General features: G+C 43.3%; 1 protein-coding gene across 1 annotated transcript in view; it reads left to right on the forward strand.

Annotated features, from left to right (window-relative positions):
* AGBL1 (AGBL carboxypeptidase 1) overlaps positions 1 to 21,562 on the forward strand; it is an 889,948-nt gene that overhangs the window by 114,634 nt on the left and 753,752 nt on the right. The window contains exon 6 of the mRNA XM_065906215.1: positions 14,301 to 14,338. Within this exon, the coding sequence (XP_065762287.1) occupies positions 14,301 to 14,338 (38 nt within the window). The remainder of the gene's footprint in view (positions 1 to 14,300; positions 14,339 to 21,562) is intronic.

Raw genomic sequence — 21,562 nt, forward strand, 5'->3', positions numbered from 1 at the left:
CAAGTAGGTCAAGTAAGGATCAGGCCTGTCTTTTCTTTGCGCTTCAGCAAGAGTAAAATCAGATACATTTCTGTTCATTCATCAAATCAGCAAATATCTGCCAGGTGCCTGTTCTGTGGTTTGCACAGCTTTTTTGTGCTTCCAGATATTCAAGATAGGATGGCCTCATATATGCATTTATCTTAGAAGAATTCAACTAAATACAGCAATTATTCTACTACGGTAATACAGAAAACATTCTGTAACACTTTATTTTGCATATATATGCATAATTATATGCTGCTCTCATTATGTATTTATATATACATACATATAAATTTATATGCATACACACATATATATTTATATGTATATTTTATATATACATGCATATTATACATTTATATATACATATATATATGTATAGGGTCACAGTCACTCATCCATATATATTATATTTTATGAATAATTTAAGGAAACTCAAACATTACTGTCACATTGAATTGTAACTCAAGAGTCAAAGAGACTTCCCTGTTTGTGAGAGCTTATTAGAATCCACACTCTGCTCCTCCCTCCCCTGAGTTAACCTTTCCTCTTCCGGTCATGGGGATTCTCAAAAAATTTTATCTGAATCCTAGGTCCTGATGCCATTGCCCGTGGATTTGGAAGTACTTCCAAACCGGTTCCCCTTTTCAGAGTTGCTGCTTAGGACCAGCCGGGTAGGGTCCTCCCAGCCTGGACTGTGGTGCTGTGCTCCCGGCTCCCCCTCCTCGGTCACATCCCCTCAGTTCAGTTCAGTTAAGTCGCTCAGTTGTGTCCGACTCTTTGTGACCCCGTGGACTGCAGCACGCTAGGCCTCCCTGTCCATCACCAACTCCCGGAGTCCACCCAACCCATGTCCATTGCGTCGGCGATGCCATCCAACCATCTCATCCTCTGTCGTCCCCTTCTCCTTCTGCCCTCGATCTTTCCCAGCATCAGGGTCTTTCCCAATGAGTCAGTTCTTCGCATCAGGTGGCCAAAGTATTGGAGTTTCAGCTTCAACATCAGTCCTTCCAATGAACACCCAGGACTGATCTCCTTTAGGATTGACTGGTTCTCCTTGCAGTCCAAGGGACTCTCAAGAGTCTTTTCCAACACCACAGCTCAAAAGCATCAATTCTTTGGTGCTCAGCTTTCTTTATAGTCCAACTCTCACATCCATACGTGACCACATCCCCTACTGATGTTCTAACAAACCTGCCTGAGATTAGGGTTTTGATTTCTGTTGTAACAATTTCCCATGATGGATGATGGTTCCTACAAGGTGTCTTTGACAGCATCTGGATAGAGTTGGGGAGTACTTTTTCTTTTTCTTTCTCCAGAATGAAATGGACAAGTTCCATGCTGGGCACAGGGTTTGGTTTGACCTTTGCGCCATATGTCCATGGTTTTTCTTTTCTTTCACCGTGTAGGAGTTATCTCAGTTTCCATTTCTGTTTTCTCCTCCCTTTCTGAAAATAGTGATGAGAAAGATCCATTTGTCATCTGTTTTCCTTGGTAACTGGCTCTGTGTGTGTGTGTGTGTGTGTGTGTGTGTGAGCTTTTACCCATCCTGCTCTTCCTTCTCCAGCCAGGCAGGAGGCTGGGATGGTACCAGATGGTGTTCTGGACGTCTGTGTTCTGCGGGCAACATGTTCTGTCTCTTGTAAAGGTCCTCCTGCTTTCTCCACCTGTTATTTTAAATAATTCTTTTTCCCCCACCACTTTCTGTTTCTGTTGCTACAACCCCGCATCCCATGGCCAGCTCTTGAGAGAATCTAACATGAAGTTCTAGGGCTGCCTACTTTTTCTTTCTGAAAACTATCTGATTTATAGACGGTTTGGTCTTGTATATAGAAAGTCATAATGAATCCATTAAAAAAAACTATCAGAACAAATGAACAGATTCTGCAATGTGGCCACAATAAAAGATCAATATTCAAAAACATTGATTAATATTAAAGATCAATATTCAAAAATATCATCCTCATTCATTGCTAGTTTACTGAAATACAGTATTTCTGACCCCAGGGCTGCCGGTGTTGCTAGGTATCTGGGGTAAGTGCCAGATGTTGGGGTCAGACAGACTCGAGGCCAAGTTCCTGCTCTGGTGCTTTCCAATGTTACTTCTGGTGGGTTAATTTACTGTGAATAGTCCCTTCACCTGTAAAGTGGGAATTGTTATGAGATGTATGTCAGGGCTTCTCTGGTGGCTCAGTAGTAAAAAATCCACCTGCGATTCAGGAGCCACTGGAGACAGGGGTTTGATCCCTTGGTCAGGAAGATCCCCTGGAGGAGGAAATGGCAACTCATTCCAGTACTCTTGGAGAATCCTGGAGAATCCCATGGACAGATGAGCCTGGAGGGCTGCAGTCCATGGGGTCGCAAAGAGTCGGAAACGACTGAAGTGATTGAGAACATACCCATGCATGAGAAATAAGTTAATGTTTCTTCTCATAGTAATGGCTAAGAAATTCTGTTGGCTCCAAATTCAAAACATATCCGTGTTCTTCCTGAGAAGAGCCCTCTAGCTCAGTGGGCCCAGGCCTTTTTGGCACCAGAGACTGGTTTCATGGAAGACAATTTTTCCATGGATCAGGGCAGGGATGGTTTTGGAATGATTCAAGTGCATTCCATTTATTGTGCACTTTATTTCTAATCTAATGCCACTGCTGATTAGAGACATAAAGGTCCATCTGGTCAAAGCTATGTTTTTTCCAGTGGTCATGTATGGATGTGACAGTTGGACTGTGAAGAAAGCTGAGCACCGAAAAATTGATGCTTTTGAACTATGGTGTTGGAGAAGACTCTTGAGAGTCCCTTAGACTGCAAGGAGATCCAACCAGTCCATCCTAAAGGAGATCAGTCCTGGGTGTTCATTGGAAGGACTGATGCTGAAGCTGAAACTCCAATACTTTGGCCACCTCATGCAAAGAGTTGACTCATTGGAAAAGACCCTGATGCTGGGAGGGATTGGGGGCAGGAGGAGAAGGGGACGACAGGGGATGAGATGGCTGGATGGCATCACCGGCTCGATGGACATGAGTTTGAGTAAACTCCAGGAGTTGGTGATGGACAGGGAGGCCTGGCATGCTGCAATTCATGGGGTCGCAAAGAGTCAGACAAGACTGAGTGACTGAGCGACTAAACTGAACTGAACTGAATGCCACTGCTGATCTGAAAGGAGGTACCAGTCTGTGACCCACAGGTTGGGGACCCCTGCTGTAGTTGTATCCTGAACATTTTAAAGAGGACCTTAGGGCCTTCCCTGTAGCTCAAGCGGTAAAGAATCTGCCTGCAAATGCAGGAGACCCGGGTTCCATCCCTGGGTCAGGAAGATCCTCTGGAGGAGGGAATGGCAGGCCACTCTGGTATTCTTGCCTGGAAAATCCCATGGAGGGCTACAGTCCATGGGATCGCAAAGAGTTGGACATGACTGAGTGACTAAGATTAACACAGTAACTATGGATACATCAATTCTGGGGCTACAGCAGTAGTTAGGAGATAGCTGACATTTAGGTAATTTCTATTCACTTAGATATTCTTTAATCTTTTTTTTCAAACAGTGTTTTCTAGCTTTCCATGTAAAGGCCTTGAGTTTCTTTCTTAGATTTATTACCCAAAATTTAATTCTTTTTGTAGCCGTTATAAATCAGATTCCTATTTTAAACTTCATTTTTGAACTATTTGTTGCTAGTTTACAGAAATGCAATTGATTTTGAGTATTGATTGCAGAACTTTTTAGTTCTAATAGTTTTTTAGTGGATTAATTTACTTACTATATGTAAGACCCAACCATCTATAGATAGGATAGTTTTGCTTTCTCTTTTCCAATCAGCATTTCCCTCCTTTCTTCCTTCCCTTCTTATTAAATGCTCTGGTTAGAACTTCCAGTACAATGTTGAACAAAGGTGGTAAGAATGAATATATGAATTCAGAGAAGGAAAGCATTCAGTCTTATTTCTCCATGAAGTATCATGTTGACTGTGGGTTTAAAGAGATCACTTTATCAGGGATAAGGACATCCCTTTATCAGATATTAGTAAGTTATCTTCTGTTCCTAGTGTGTTGAGCATTTTTATCATGAAAGTGTAATGAATTTTATCAAACGGTCTTCTTGTGTCTATTAAAATGATAATATGATTTTTGTATTTTATTTTGTTATTATGATGGATTAATACATTGGTTGATTTTCAGAAGTTTAACCAACCCTGCATTCCTGCAAGTGGGTCAAGAGAAATTCCACTTGACCATTGTCTATAATCCCTTTTAGTCATTGCTGTATTTGGTTTGCTCTGCAAAGTTCTCTACTGGTTTCTACTCTGGTTGGTCTCTGGTTTCTACTCTGGCTTCCTTAGAGTCCTTTTTTTTTTTTTTATTTTGGAAAATAGAGAAGCCAGAGAAATCTTAAAATATGTTATATCATTGCTCAAAATTCTTTGGTGAATTCCTTGCTTGGAGTGTAGGTGAAGCCTTTACAGTGTTTACCAGGCCCTCTGTTACTCCTCACCCCAGCTCCTACTCTTCTTCCCCCATCCATTTTGGCTCCAGCAGATCTGTCCAACTTTCTGTTCCTTGAACAGATCAGGCCTATTGTCATTATAAGGGTCTGGGCATGCTTCCTTCTGATATGTATAGGACAACTTCCATCCCTCCTTTGTTCAGAGATCGCCTTCTCCATGAAGCCTATACTAGCCAAACTTTTAAAAAAACTTGCAACCTGGCCCTGTGCATCTGATCTCTTTACTCTATTTTTAATTTTTCTTTGTTTTTTTCCTCCGTGGCACTGATCGAAATTGAGAATACTAATTTAATATATTCTTCAAAAATACTTATTGTCTATTAATTATTTCCTTAACCTCACCCCCTTTGGAGTACAAGAATCTTTGGTTTATCAGTTATCTCAGCACATAGTAAGGGCTCAATAAATATTTGTTGAATGAATGGACAGTGTAACTAAAGCTCCTAGACCAATGCCTGATTTTTGGAAATGGTTCAGTGAATAATTGATGGTGTTCTGTAATCAAGTACTATTAAATGATGGGCATAGAATATGGATCTAGTGGTAAAGAACCCACCTGCCAATGCAGGAGACATAAGAGATGTGGGTTTGATCTCTGGGTTGGGAAGATTCCCTGGAGGGGGCATGGCAACCCACTCCAGTATTCTCGCCTGGAGAATCCCGTGGACAGAGGAGCCTGGCGGGCTATAATCCGTGGGGTCTCAGTGAGTCAGACAAGAGTAAGGCGACTGAGCACATAGGCACACACAGAATAAGGCCAAACAAAATGTTTTCTGTTTTTTGGAGTTTGCAGACTGGAAGGGGAGACAGACGTTAGTAAAATAACCATGAAATGAGTGAAAAATTACAAACTAAATTGAGAAATTTAAAAAGGGGGAGGGGTGAAGGATGAATATACCAATAGAGGACCTGGACCTAGGCTAGGGGTCCTGAAAGTCTTTCCTGCGGGAGTGATACTTGAAATGGGATGTGAAGAAGGAGGGGAAGGCCACGGCATTTAGGCTGTGTCATTAGCAAGGACGGAAGACAAGTTATGGGACATGTTTCAAAGCCTGGCAGGTCAGAGGGACAGAACTTCAGAACGTAAGAGGCGGGGCTGGGGCTGGGCTGGAGCGGGTGGCAGCTCCCAGGCTTGGTGGGGTCTCCTGGAGCATGTTTCATATTTGGGTGTTTATCCAAGGGTGAAAGTGGTTGTGGGAGTTGTGAGGGTTTTCTAATCAGATGACCTTGAGAAGATCATTTTAGTTGCAGCCTGAAGACCACTTTGATGGGGACCTAGAGTAGATATTTCCTGGGAAATTCCATGGACAGAGAAGCTTCGTGGGCTACAGTTCCTGGGGTCGCAAAGAGTTGGTCATGATCGAATACACACACATGTTAAAGATGATATGGTTAGAGTCATTCTGGGGTTATCATAGTCGTTAGATGAGAGATATCTGGGTGATCTTAATTTCTTTCATTTACTCGTGTGCAACTATTTTCTGATATATCTAACATGATTCTACAGTTCATATATATTTATTATATAGAAAATAAACTGTAAATTTCAACCAAGGTCAATGATTTTAGAAGTTACATTTCTCTGTGAAGTACCAGACCCCCATGTGCTTGGACCAGGCTGGAAACAACAGAGGAATGGGCGAATTAAGAGCATGCTAGAAGTTAAAATGTGAGAGTTTGTGTGGTGTGATCTGGGTGGTAAGGGCATGTAGACAGAAGGATGGATGCTCAGTTTCTGAGATAGCAGTAGATAGTTCTATTCTGTGGGAAGGAGAAGACCAGGGAGGGTCATGTCTTGGCTAGGAGAATATCAGGGTCCTAGTATCTAAATATCAAAGATTGCAAGAAGCTTTGGGTGGTGTGTAGACTCTAATGTAGCCCCCCATCACCCCCATCTCCTAGTGTTTATGCATTTGAGCAATCCCCTCCCCTTGAGGGGCTTCCCAGGTGATGCTAGTGGTAAAGAATCTGCCTGCGAATGTAGGGGATGCAAGAGATGTGGGTTGGATCCCTGAATTGGGACAGTCCCCTGGAGAAGGAAATGGCAACCCACTCCAGTATTCTTGCCTGGAAAATTCCATGGGCAGAGGGGCCTGGCAGGCTCTAGTGCATGGGACCGTGGAGAATCAGACAGGACTGAGTGGCAGAGCATAGCTCCCCTTGAGAATGGGTAAGATCCAAGGCTTGCTTCTAGACAATAGAATATGTCCAAAGTGAGAGTGTTACCCCCATGATTGCATCGTGTCCTAGAAGACTTTGTCTTGTTTACATACTCCCTATAAAAATTTCATGATTGATGAAGTTAACACACAGGTTTGTTGACTTAGCATCTAGGAGTTGAGAATGGTCTTCAGTCAACTAATAGCAAAGACACCAGGGTCCTTAGCCTCACTGTTGCAAGGAAATAGATTCTGTCCATGATCTGTTGGAGCTAGGAAGCAGACCCTTCCCCAGCTGAGCTTTCAGATGGCAAGGATGCATTTCTGACTAACGGCTTGGTTGCAGGCTTGAAAGATCATAAACAGAGGATCTAGTAAGCCATGAAATTCCTGCCCCAGAAAAACTGTGATATAGAAAATGTTGTTTTAAGCTGCTATGTTTGTGGTAATTTTTCACAGAGATATAGATAACTAATACAGATCACAATCATTATATCTAGACCTTTGGAGTTACAGAATATTTGACCTCCATGAAATAGTTTGGCTATTTTATTTTTCTCCAAGGCGGAGAAATTAATTTTTCTCCAGGGGCCTCTCCTGATTAACATATGACAATCCTGCCAGCTCACCATCTGCAAACACATATACAAGGATGAACCCTCACTTCCTTGCTTGGTAGTGGTTCTACGACAGATGTCACTCAAGTTTATGGTATGTTCCAGGGACTGTGGTAGATTTTAATTTAATTTTTCCTTGACCTCCTTCTTCACACCACTGTTATCAGTTAGAACTTATTAAATCTACTTCACTGGTGAGGCTGCTGTGAGATTTGGAATGATCCAGTAAACCCCAGAACACAAGACCACAAAAAAGGCAAATCCAAGTTTCAAACCCCAGCCTTCTAATTCCTAATTCAATGACTCAGGCCCGGCATTCAAAACCTCTGTGGGTTGGTACCGGATAATTTCTGCATCCTTGTCTCCATGACTACCTTTGAACATCTACATCCACTCAAGCTTCAGCTAAACTGTAAAATGTAGAACCTTGAATTAAGCCCTGGACTCAAGGCAAAGAAGCTGTATTGGCTCTGTGATAGATTAATCATCTGACCTTGTGCCAGTCACCTGCACTGAGAGATGTTTTAGATTTCTTCTAGTGCTTTTCATTGCAGTGCCTGGGATTAGTTGCCCTGTGGCATGTGGGATCTTAGTTCCCCAACTGGCGATTGAATCTCCACCTCCTGCATTGCGAGGTGGATTCTTAACCACTGGAACACCAGGGAAGACCCTTCTAGCATTATTTTAAAAGTGCAAAGAGCTATATGTGATTAGATCTAGAGAGATGTGGCTACTATTTCAGTGCTGCCTCTTACTAGCAGCTGGAACTTGGGCAGATTATTTACTGTTTGTGAACCTCACTGGTGCATGTGTACAATAGAACTAGTTATTTAACCCTCCAGTATTCCTGGGGAGATTACACATGATGGATGTAGGATGCTTAGCATAGCACTTGACATTTATGGGGACTCCCCAAATTATGGTGGTAATTATTAAAGACTATTGTAAAAGCTCTCAAAATTTATTTCATTTTGAAGAAGTAAATTAAATTGTTGCAATTCTGTGGCTTCTGCCAACTCTTGACAAGGGAATATATGCAAATTTGGCAATGTTTTAAACTTAGCTTTTTCTGAGGAGGAGAACTGAAGTGACCTGTGACCTCAAGAGGGCTTCCCAAGTGGCGCTAGTGGTAAAGATCTGGCCTGCAAATTCAGGAGACATAAGAGATGTGAGTTAGATTCCTGAGTCAGGAAGATCCCCTGGAGGAGGGGTTGGCAACCCAACCCAGTGTTATTACCTGGAGAATCCCATGAACAGAGGAACCTGGTAGGCTTTGGTCCATAGGGCTGCAAACAGTCAGACACAACTGAAGTGATGTCACACCCTCACACACGTGACCTCTAGAATCTTGACTGAGTTATCCCCCACATTGTGGAATGGGTAGAGTGGAAACCATCCCATTTCTCCTTTGCCTGTTGTAGTTCTCTGGGAGCATGATATTCGGCAAAAATTTATTAAATGACCCATTCAGTGACCCAACTTAGGGATAGTCAGCAAAGGAGGACATTTTGGCATTTCTAGTCTTAATCCCAGGAGGACTGAGCAGTTCAAACCACATGGGATGATGATATGGGTTTAAACAGAACAGTGGCATCTCAAGAATCTTTTTAGAACCAGTGAAACTACCAGAACCATGGGTGCTGAATGTCCCTGTCCAGCAGGGGGCAGTCTAGAACACCAATTCATTCATTCAATGTTGTGGGCTTGATTACTTAGCGTGGAAGTAACTCACTTTCACTCATTTTATTACTTGTTTAAACTTTAGCTGCTTGCACTTTTGCTTTTTTGTTGGTTTAACCATTGGTTGGCAATGGTTTTACGTCCTTAGTGTTACACCAGGGGGTCAGGAGAGAAGCAGAGCACAGTGCTCAGACAGTGGACCAGTCTTCAAGACGTTTATCCACCAGACACAACGAACATACAGAGGCTTTCGGTGACATTCACATCAGTGCCTGGACCCCAGCACCACGTGGGGGATCAAACACTTTCTGTTTGCTCCTAAGTTTAAGTTCCTTAGCTGATTCCAGTCATTTGCTCTTGTTTAGATCTCATATGGATTCTAAACCTTAACCTGCATCTTTACAAGCTTAATATTTTTTAGAGGAAACTATTTATATTATCTTCCCAGTAGGCACACGATGTGTGTATGGGCCTTGAAATAGGGTTTCCCAGATCACTGCTAAGATTTACTGAGTGAGATATCTCAGATATATTTTATTCCATTCCAATTTATTCATTTTCATTAATGAAGCTAGTTAGTTAACTGATGAACTGATTTTACAGCTCCTATTGGGTCACAACCTACAGCTTCTCTGGTGGCTCAGATGGTAAAGAATCTGCCTGCAATGCGGCAGAAACCCAGGTTCGATCCCTGGGTCAGGAAGATGCCTTGGAGAAAGGAATGGCTATCCACTCCAGTGTCCTTGCCTGGAGAACTCTATTGACAGAGAAGCCTGATGGGCTACAGTCCATGGAATGTCAAAGAGTCAGACACGATTGAGCGAAAACAACAAACAATTGGGTCACAACCTACAGTTTGAAAAACACCGTGCCTGGAAAATCTAGCGACTTCCAGTTTTAAACTGAACCCCCTCTATTTCCTTCTCCTTGTCTGTGTGTTATCTGAGTTTCTTAGGGGTTTCCTTCCCTCTAGTCCAGATGCTTCCTTGGACCAATTCTCTACTCAGCTCTTGATAGAATTTCTTCACAGATATCCCCTGTTGCTGTGGCTACAACTGGTGTTGCTACTATAGTGATTCATAAATATACACCCCAACTCTGGATGTCCTCCAGAATCCTCAGTTTGTGTTCCAGTCGCGTTTTGAATAGTTTTGTGTAGCTCTGTCCCCGTTATCTCGAGCTTAGCAAGTCCCAAATCAAACTCATCATCTTCTCTAAACGCCTTTATGTCCCTCCTTCCTAGGTTAATTGTTCTCCCAATTACCTTGGCTAAAAATTCCAGGCTGTCATTGACTCTTCCCTTTCCTTTGTGCTTAATCACTGGCCTGTTTATCATCAACTCTTATTGATTCTGTTCCTGGTGAATTTGAGTTTCTTACTTTATAAGAAGTTCGGAGACAAAGTGATAGGTAAAAGTGGATTTATTTAGAGAGAAACATACTCTACAGATAGAGTGTGGAGTCTCACAGAAGGTGAGAGAGAGAGGCCTTGAAATATGCTGTGGTTAGTTTTTATGAGCTGGGTAGTTTCATAGGCTGGGCTTCCCTGGATTGGGAAGATCCTCTGGAGGAGGGCATGGCAACCCACCCCAGCATTCTTGCCTGGGAAATCCCATGGACAGAGGAGCCTGGTGGGCTACAGTTCATGGGGTTGTATAAGTTAGACACGACTTAGCGACTGAACAATAAATTTCACAGGCCAGGGAGGATTGTTGTTATTTCAGGGGAGGGGTGAGATTTCCAGAAATTAGACCAAACCACCCCCTTTTTGGCTTTTTATAGTTGGTCTCAGAGCTGTCATGGCATTGGTGGGTGTTAGCTTATGCTAATATATTACACTGAGCGCGTAATGCGGCTCAAAGTCTATTGGACGTTGGATCCCCTACCACCTTGGGTCTAGTTGGTTCTAACCAGTCTTTGTCATGTCTTATGGCTGTGGCATTCCTTTATAAGTTGTGCTCTGCCCCCTTTCCTCCTGTTTTGATTTGTTCAGATCCTTCCTCTCACTTTTCCATCCTTGACACCATACCCTCTTGATAGAAGAAATGGAATGGCTTCTTATTATCTATGAAATTGTATCTAAACTTACACTGGATTTTGGTCTCAAACCTGATGTGCTTTGTTGGTCTAAATGTGCCTTTTGCTGTGTTATGGATTGATCCCCCAATTAGAAGAACAAAATATTTGTAAAGAAAGAAATATTTTCTGGTTCCTCAGAAATCAATCTCCCATCTTTGACTAATACGACACTTACCATGTGTTTTCTGCTGTATCATGTCAGTGTTTGGATTCATGTTTATTTATTGTGTTATCATACCATTGGCTTCCCTGGTGGCTTAGATGGTAGAGAATCTGCCTGCAATGTAGGAGACCCAGGTTCAATCCCTGGGTCAGGAGGACCCCCTGGAGAAGGAAATGGTAACCACTCCAGTATTCTTGCCTGGAGAATCCAATGGACTGAGGAGCCTGGTGGGCTACAGTCTGTGGGGGTTGCAAAGAGTTGAACATGACTAAGCAATTAACACTTACAGTTTTCAATGGAGCAGTACTTGATAGTGAATCCCCCAAACAAATGTTCCTATGCAAATCAGAAATGCAGGGTTGCCCCAAGACCTGGTCTGTGATCTAAGATTAGGCTAGCTATTTCGCTTGGGATACCCCAGTCTTTCTTTTCATGTTTCTACAGTTTCCTTCTTCTCTGCTAACCCCCTTTGATGAACTCAATGTGGCTACTCTTCTTTTGACCCAAAATACTGATTTTCATTTTGTCTCAGCCCAACCCAGGCCTTCTGTACTGTGGCAAAATCATGGAGTTTCCACACTGGCTTGGGCTCTCAGCAATGCCTTCAAAGTGCCTCTTTTTAGAGTCACTAAGGTTAGGGAACCATTAGCTGAAACTGCCTGCCTTGGTCAGGCACTTACATGAGTTATCTTGAAATAAGAGGTCCTGATAGTGAACACACCAAAAAGTAACCAGGAGAATTTGGGAGGGGCTGGAAGGAGGGGGGAGATGCCAGTCCATAGCCCTACCAACATCCCAGGATCTTTCTCGATGGAATACATCTTGGCTGGGAGATGTACGCACCACCAGGAAGAACCCTGAGTCAGACCTTGTATGAGTCAAGTGAGATGATTGACCAGAGACAACCTAGACACTAATCCCATTACCATAAAACCCGAGACAGTGAGCCTCAAGGCAGAGCAGTTCCCTGGGTCCCCTACTCTCCATCCGGGCGCCCCTTCCCAATAATGCCTTTTGCTTTGTCAGTACATGTGTCTCCTTGGACAATTCGTTTCCAAATGTTAGACAAGAAGGTGTTCCCCTTTCTGCAACACCACTATATAGAGTTGAAAAGAGGGTGGCTGAGCAAGCTGAAAGTTGATTCAAGGAAATTATGGTTAGGAAGGAGAAATGATGTAGTCCATTGGTGAAAACTAGCCTTGCTTTCTTTACAACTACCCTGAAGCTGGGTGGGTCTCACTGAGCTGGGGTCATTCCAACCATGGATTTGTGCCTTTGAGCATCAGGCCACTGTTTTGCAGGATTCCCTCATAAGTTATGGAGAGCAATCATGTTTCAAGTGCCTAATTTCTATTTTAGTTGATTTTTATTTAGTTTAAAATATTTAGTTTATTTATTTTATTTTATTTAGTTTTTATTTTATTTTGTTCATTCCTTTGTTATTATTATTTTTCACCATCAGCTCTATTACTCAGTGTAAAAGTGTTAGTTGCTCAGGCATGTGTGACTCTTTGTGACCCCACAGACTGTAGCTTCTGTCCATGAAACTCTCCAGGCAAGAATACTGAAGTGGGTAGCCATTTCCTTCTTCAGGGGATCTTCCTGACCCAGGGATTCAATCTGGGTCTCCTGCATTGCAGGTAGATTCTTTACCATCTGAGCCACCAGGGAAATAGTATATAATATACTGCAAAGAGAATTGCTCCTTATCAACTATGCAGAGACCAGGCCAAAGCAAGGGCAAGATGAGCTCTGAAGACCAATGGACGTGTAGGAAGCAAAGATGGGAAGAAACGTTTCTGGGTTTGGGGGTCTCAGTTCATCTCCCATGTCTATGAAATCTTGGAATAGTGATATATTTTCTTTGGCCTGTCCCCCCAGTTCTCAGAAGGGTGCTGGGAACATATCACTGGGTTTTTTTGTTGTTGTTCAGTTGGTAAGTCACGTCCGACTCTTCGTGACCCCGTGGACTGTAGCACCCTAGGCTCTCCTGTCCTTCATTATCTCCTGGGGTTTGCTCAGACTCATGTCCACTGAGTCAGCGATGCCATCCAACCATCTCACCCTCTGTCTTGCCCTTCTCCTGCCCTCAATCTTTCTCAGCATCAGGGTCTTTTTCAATGAGCTGGCTTTTGCATTAAGTGGCCAAAGAATTAGAGCTTTAGCTTCAGCATCAGTCCTTCCAATGGTTATTCAGGCTTAATTTCCTTTAGGATTGACTGGTTTGATCTCCTTGCTGTCCAAGGGACTCTCAAGTGTCTTCTCCAGTCCCACAATTTGAAAGCATTACTGTTGAATAGGCTTTCAGGATAAGTGAGTAGGGCCATGCAGAATACTTCTTTTTTTTTTTTTTTTTTTTTTTTAAAGCAAGCCCACTCTCCCTCCCAGAATCACAGCAGAGTTCCCAGTGCCATGAAGTTTCCCTCTGCAATATGAGTGGGTCTTCGTGTGACTTTCCGAGGCACAGGGAGCAGACAGAAGTCACTAAGCCTTAGGCCAAAGGCATTTTCAATTCTCTGTGCCTCCTCTTGCTGTTACAAAGGCTGTCAAATTCCTTTATGGAAGAAAACAATGAATTTGGAAGAAAAACGCAATATCGTCATTTTCTACCCTAAGGAACCAGCTTCATTTTCCAATGTGTGAATGTTTTCGAGTGTGTCCCCTGGGCCCTGAACATTTCAAGAAGTTTGCAGTGAACTGCTGTAGTCACCCCGCCTCCAAGGCTCACCCCCTCCCAACTTGTTCCACAGAGTCCCCAGGGTTTGCAGGTATAAATCAAGGGCCTGTGAGAGCTCTGGCTGAAAGGAGCGAAGTGTGAGGAAGTTGGTGGAAGCGGGGAGGGGAAGAGACTCCCAGCAGCAGAAGGGACTCTTGAGACCCATTTGCAAGAGAGACGCTTCATTCAGCAGGATTTCTGCATTCCTGGCCCTTGCATGGCCAGCGGTAGAATCCATGGAATGCCTGCTACCTGGTTAATAAGGGGGCAGTTAGGTGGCAGCAGTGAGCGGGCCGGCTCTGGGATCCCTGGGCTGACACGACCACGGAACATTGACTTGACCACCCTTCTTTCTCTTTCCCCAGGGCAGCCGCTGAAGTTCTGGCAGCACTGCTGAAATCCAGTAAGTGCCTCTTTTGGAAGATGGCGGTTTCTTTCCCCTCTGAGTCCCGTGAAAGATGCTCTTCTGTCTCCACGGCTCATTTTCAACCTGGAAGGCAATTAAGCCATTCCTGCCTCTTTGGGGTGAGAGGGAGGGTACTATGGCAGTTCCAAGCTCGGGGCTGCAAAGAGAGATGGATGTGGATGTGCCCGTACATAATACGGCCGACACAAGCCATTCTAACGGGAGCATGGTGTCTACCGCAGACCGGAGGAGCTCTTCAGCTCCTTCAGATGGGACCAGCAGTCCTTGAGAACTGTTGGAATAAACTGCAGTTTCCAGTTGGACTGTTCTACGTATGAAAAGTTTATGAGAGCGAGTGGGAAGCCTGACTCTTCCCTTTGATTAACAACTCTGCTTGTGACTGTATTCTTAGGCAGATGGGGTGTTGTAATAGCTTGGCCAGTATAGATACTGATAACAAATTTATATTAAAAAGTTGGCTCCTTTCTCGGTTACTTGACTGATTGCAAAAGCATAGCTCTGGGGGTCTGAATAATTTGAGATTTTTCTTTCTTTTTTTTTGCCTTGTAGCCCTGGTCTAATTACACTGGGAGTCAATTTCATGTGAGCAATATAGTAGAAGGCACCGTGCACTTGGGAGGGAAGAAGTCTCAGCTTAATGTTTTTATTCCCGCCTCCCCCTTACCTCTTCATCTATTTTAATTTGGTACCTTGGAAACCAGCTGCTTCAATTGTGATAGTTGTTTCTCTGTAGGGAGCCCGAGGCCTGTGGGTAATAGGTGAGCTTTAATAAAACCTATAAATAAATAAATAAAAATCACCCCCCCCCCTCACCACACATCTGTCTCAGCTCCAAGTGCAGAGAAAGAGTCGTATCACATAATGCTTCCCTTTGTAGACTGAAAAAGTAGTTGAATCTTGGATTCATTTGGTTTATTGGAACTTGGTACAATGTTCAGGTCTATCCACAGGTGCCTGACTTGAAGGGAGAGTGGAGGTGGTTAGAGCAGGGGAGGGAGTGAAGAGTTAGAAAGCCCTCCAGGCGGGAGGGGACGAGAAAGTGTTACCTGCAGGCTATGGGGATATTGCAGAGAAGAAGCCAATTCTATCTCCATATTGGAATATGCTTCTTTGACTTGTTTTTCGATTGTTTTTGTTATTATGTTGTTGTTCAGTCGCTCCGTCGTGTCTGACTCTTTGCGACCCCAGGAACTGCAGCACACCAGGCTCCTCTGTCCTTCACCACCTCCTGCAGTCTGCTCAAACTCATGTCCATTGAGTCGGTGATGTCATCCAATCATCTCATCCTCTGTCGCCCCCTTCTCCTCCTGCCCTCAATCTCTCCCAGCATCGGGGTCTTTTCCAGTGAATTGGCTCTTCTCATCAGGTGCTCAAAGTACTGCAGCTTCAACTTCAGCAACAGTCCTTCCAATGAAATTCAAGACTGATTTCCTTGAGGATGGACTGGTTCAATCTTCTTACAGTCCAAGGATCTCTCAAGAGTCTTCTCCAGCACAATTTGAAAGCCTCAGTTTTTCAGCACTCAGCCTTCTTTATGGTCCAGCTCTCACATCTGTACACGATTACTGGAAAAATCATAGCTTTGACTAGACAGATCTTTGTCGGCAAAGTAATGTCTCTACTTTTTAATATGCTGTCTAGATTTGTCATAGCTTTTCTTCCAAGGAGCAAGTGTCTCTTGATTTCACGGCTGCAGTCACAGTCTGCAGTTGATTTTGGGGCCCAAGAAAATAAAATCTGCCACCGTTTCCAGTGCAAATACTGATTCAGATTTGGAGATTAACTGGGTTTCAGCACACTAGTCGAGCTTAGCAAATGGAGTGGGCTGTCTTAGGGGCTCAGTTTTAAGAGTTTCTAATGTCTACTCTCTCTCCAGAGCTCAGCTCATTCCCTCTGAAAACATTTTCCCTAACTACCGAGACCAAGCTAGATAGATGCCCCTCCTCTGCGCACACATAGGCTCTCTCAACTCAGCATTGATTGCACTGCATTGAATTTGCTGTTTGCCCACCTCTCCTAGCTGATTGCGAGCTTTTTATGGCAAGGGTCATCTTCGCTGAATGTTGTTTTACTTGCATCAGCACAATAGCACAATATAAAGGCTTAAATAAATATTTGTGTGAGTGTGTGTGTGTGTGTGCGCGCGCGCGCGCGCTTGCTCAGTTGCTCAGTCATGTTGGACTCTTTGCCACCTCACGGACTGTAGCCCACCAGGATCCTCTGTCCATGGGATTCTCTAGACAAGAATACTGGAGTGGGTTGCCCTGGTCTCCTCCAGGGGATCTTCCTGATCCGTGGATCTTCACAACCCATGTCTCCTGCATCTCCTTCATTGGCTGGTGAATTCTTTATCACTGAGCCACCTGGGAGGCCCCAAGTATTTGTGTACCAAATGTTGAAAAGAATGAATGATTTCTGGTATTTCCATGTATAAAAATGGCAATACCATCCTCTACTACCCTCTTTCTACGAATCCAGCAACCAATGCATAAAACCAATGATCTTAGTTCTAATGTCTGTTTAACTATAAGGATAGGCTGTCAGGGAAATGATAGACTGCCATCTTCTGCATATAAAACAGGTTTGGTTTTTTTTTGCCCCGTTAGAAGGATGTGTAGGGGTATTTGCTAATTCTTCTGAGCTGTCCACATACATTTTATCTGAGTCTTAGGTCCACCCTATCACAGTTGGATGAGAACTTCTCTAAAGTTCTTTCTGCCATTAATCAACCTCACTGTTTACCAAGGTTTTTTAGCCTTGACACTCTTGGCATTTTGAATTGGATAATTCTGAGTTCTTGAGGCTTCTCCTGTGTATTTCAGAATGTTTAGCAGTATCCCTGGCCTCAACTCACCAGATACCAGGAGCACTCCCAGTTGTAATGAACCAAACTGTCTTTACACAATGGTAATATGTGAAAATTGCCTCCTTCTGAGAATCGCTAATATATATATGACTATACAGGAGCTGGAGTTCATTCAGGATTTCAAATGATCTCTCCTAAATACCTTTATTGGTATTTCATAGAAGTGCTTATTTTGTCTTCCACGGTTGTTTAGTTGCAGCAGTCATGTCCAACTCTTTGTGACCCCATGGACTGTAGCCTGCCAGGCTCCTCTGTCCATGGGATTTCCCAGACAAGAATACTGGAGTGGGTTGCCATTCCCTTCTCCAGGGGATCTTCCTGACCCAGGAATCAAGCTCTGCATTTTCTGCATTGGCAGGCAGATTCTTTACCACTGAGGCACCAGGGAACTCCCATTATTGATCTTAAATTCCCCAGCACTGGCATCATTCTTGTGGATTCAAATGAGGTAAGAATATGAATGGCAGAAAGTCATTATGAACATGCAGAAGTTACTTGGGAGGGAGCATGTTTTAGAGCTTTAGAGAATCTTAGCACAAGGAGGGCAGAAAGTTCTACTACAAGTGCTAACTCCCATGTGTGGGTAGAAGGATTCTGAGATCATATTTGAGCTCAGCAGGAAAGAAGGCTATGTTTTTATCTTTTTTTTAAATTGAAGTATAGTTGATGTACAATATTATACAGATTATAGGTGTACAATATAGTGACTTACAATTTTTAGAGGTTATATTCCATTTATAGTTATTATAAAATATTGGCTATATTCCCTTGTAGCTTATTTCATACCTAATAGTTCTTACCTCTTAATCCTGTACCCCTGTGTTTCTCCTATCCACTTCCCTCTCCCCACTGTTATGCATTAGTTTGTTCTATCTGTAAATCTGCTTCTTTGTTATATTCACTGGTCTGTTGTATTCTTTGATTCCCCTATAAGTGATATCATATAGCATTTGTCTTTTTCTGACTTATTCATTTATCATAGTGCCCCCGAAGTCTATAGATGATGTGGCAAGTAGCAGAATTTCATTCCTTTTTAATGACTGCATAATATTCCATCGTATGTGTATATACTACTCCTCTTTGTCCATTTATCTGTTGATAGAGACTTAGGTTTCTTCCATAATGCTGCTCTGAACATTGGGATGTATGTATCTTTTGGGATTAGTTTTGCTTGTTTGTTTTTCAGATAAACACCCAGGAGTTGAATTGGTAGGTCATGTGGTAGTTGTATTTTTAGTTTCTGAGAAACCTCCATGCTGCTTTCCACTGTGGCTGCACCAGCTTACGTTCCCACCAACAGCGTAGGACGGTCCGAGAGGGCTGTGTTTCAGTAGCAAGATCTTTCATGGATTTGGGCAGGAGTAGCTGCCATCTTTGCTTTACCAGCCTAAGCAGTACTGTGTGCATGTGAGGCCTGAATGTGTATGCTACTGCTGCATCTAGGCTGGCTGGGGTACTGCAGGGGAGATGGTTGTCATGGAATTCTGCAGTTGTCTTCAAATGCCTTCTTACATAGTTAAGACTTGACATGGAATGTCAGTTTGGATCCCAGATGAGTTTGTTTCCACTGAACCTAAGTGCACGAAGTTAATTTCTGTCTAAAATTCAAATCCTCACTGTGTGACACTGATATCTGGAATATTTCCATGAACATTTATCTCTTGAAAGCATACTCTTTTTCAGTTCAGTTCAGTTGCTCAGTCGTGTCCGATTCTGCAACCCCATGAATTGCAGCATGCCAGGCCTCCCTGTCCATCACCAACTCGCAGAGATTATTCAAACTCATGTCCATTGAGTTGGTGATGCCATCCAGCCATCTCATCCTCTGTCGTCCCCTTCTCCTCCTGCCCCCATCCCTCCCAGCATCAGGGTCTTTTCCAATGAGTCAATTCTTCACATGAGGTGGCCAAAGTATTGGAGTTTCAGCTTCAGCGTCAGTCCTTCCAATGGACACCCAGGACTGATCTCCTTTAGGATGGACTGGTTGCAGTCCAAGGGACTCTCAAGAGTCTTCTCCAACACCACAGTTCAAAAGCATCAATTTTTCGGCACTCATCTTTCTTCACAGTCCAAGTCTCACATTCATACATGACCACTGGAAAAACCATAGCCTTGACTAGACGGACCTTTGTTGGCAAAGTAATGTCTCTGCTTTTTAATATGCCATCTAGATTGGTCATAACTTTCCTTCCAAGGAGTAAGCATCTTTTAATTTCATGGCTGCAATCACCATCTGCAGTGATTTTGGAGCCCCCCAAAATAAAGTCAGCCACTGTTTCCACTCTTTCCCCATCTATTTCCCATGAAGTGAATGGACCAGATGCCATGATCTTAGATTTCTGAATGTTGAGCTTTAAGCCAACTTTTTCACTCTCCTCTTTCACTTTCATTAAGAGGTTTTTTAGTTCCTCTTCACTTTCTGCCATAAGGGTAGTGTCATCTGCTTATCTGAGGTTATTGATATTTCTCCTGGCAATCTTGATTCCAGCTTGTACTTCCTCCAGCCCAGCGTTTCTCGTGATATACTCTGCATGTGCGTTAAATAAGCAGGGTGACAATATACAGCCTTGATGTACTCCTTTTCCTATTTGGAACCAGTCTGTTGTTCCATGTCCAGTTCTCACTGTTGCTTCCTGACCTGCATATAGGTTTCTCGAGAGGCAAGTCAGGTGGTCTGGTATTCCCATCTCTTTCAGAATTTTCTACAGTTTGTTGTGATCCACACAGTCAAAAGTTTTGGCATAGCTGGTGGTCATTCTGGCCTTGATACTTATATCTATCAGTATAAAAGTTGTCCTTTTTAGTATATTTGTATAATTTCATCATGGGTCTTCCCTGGTGGCTCAGTGGTAAAGAATCCCCTTGCCAGTGCAAGAGACATGAGTTTCATCCCTGGTCTGGGAAGATCCCCCAGAGAAGGAAATGGCAACCCATTCTAGTATTCTTGCCTGGAAAATCCCCGTGGACTGTGGAGCCTGGTGGCAGGATACAGTCCACGGGGTCACAAGGAGGCAGACAGGGCTTAGCGACTGAACAACAACAACGACATAACTGTGTCACAAAAGGAGAATATTCCGCAGTCAAAAATAGAGCCCGAAGGACATATCTACTACCTTGCGGACAGTTAACACAGGTGGGCTTGGGAATCTGAGGTCAAAGTGTCTTACCAAGTAGTAAGTGATGGGAGGTAATCCCCACCAGTAACAGAGTGGGGCTGGGGGATCTGGGAGCCTTGAAGCCACCATTGTAATAAAGAGAGACACAGAACACAGGTTTGCATTAGGACAGTTTTGTTATTTTGTTTCTGCTCTTTTTCCATCAAGTAGCTTCTGCATGAGAAGCCAAAGAAGGGAAGGTAGATGGTAGGCAGAGAGAAACGAACCAAAAGACAGCTCTCATCTCTTTCTCTTTCTAAGCAACAGCAGGCAAAATAAACTTGGAAGTTCTAGGCGTTGTCCCCAATAACTTCTGCAATTTAGAATCCTAATAATTAAGGTCATTGCTCATTCAAGGGTCCTTTTTCGTATGTCCATGGAATGATCTAATCCAGAGTCCATGCCTTTATTCTATCAGCTTCTCTCTTTCTACCCACACATGTGTAAATGCTAAATCTTCCTGTAGTAAAAGTTTTACCCTTTAATGCTTTATCCTACACAAAAACATTTAGGTTTTTATCCCCAAAACTTAATAAAGGTTTAATTAAGACATAAGGCTTCTATGGCAGGCAATTATTTTCCTCCAGTAAATCAAAACAATGCATGGTCCTTTGCCCTGTCCCTTTTAAAATTTTTATTAACTTATTGAAGTATAGTTGGCTTACAATGTTGTGTTACTTTCTGCTGTACGGCAAGGTGTCTCACTTATATATATTCTTTTTTTATATTATTTTCCATTATGGTTCATCTCAGAATATTGAATATAGTTCCCTGTGCTAAACAGTAGGACCTTGTTGTTCATCCAACCTATATGTAATAGTTTGCATCTCCTCACCCCAAACTCCTGCTCCACCCCCTCCCATCCTCCCTTCTCTCTGCCAACTGCTCTGTTCTCTGTGTCCGTGTGTGTGTGTGTGTGTGTGTGTGTGCGCGCGCGCTCAGTCGTGTCTGATTCTTTTGTGACCCCATGGACAGTAGCCTACCAGGCTCCTCTGTCCATGGGATTCTCCAGGCAAGAATACTGGAGTGGGCTGCTGTTTCCTTCTCCAGGGGATCTTCCCAACCCAGGGATCAAACCCGAGTCTCCTGGATTGGCAGGCAGATCATTTACCACTGAATCACCAGGGAAGCTTCCAGCTAGTAGGTACCCTGACATCCTTCCATGAGCATTAGGTATAA

The sequence above is a fragment of the Muntiacus reevesi genome, chromosome 15, assembly GCF_963930625.1.
Source record: "Muntiacus reevesi chromosome 15, mMunRee1.1, whole genome shotgun sequence".
NCBI lineage: Eukaryota > Metazoa > Chordata > Mammalia > Artiodactyla > Cervidae > Muntiacus > Muntiacus reevesi.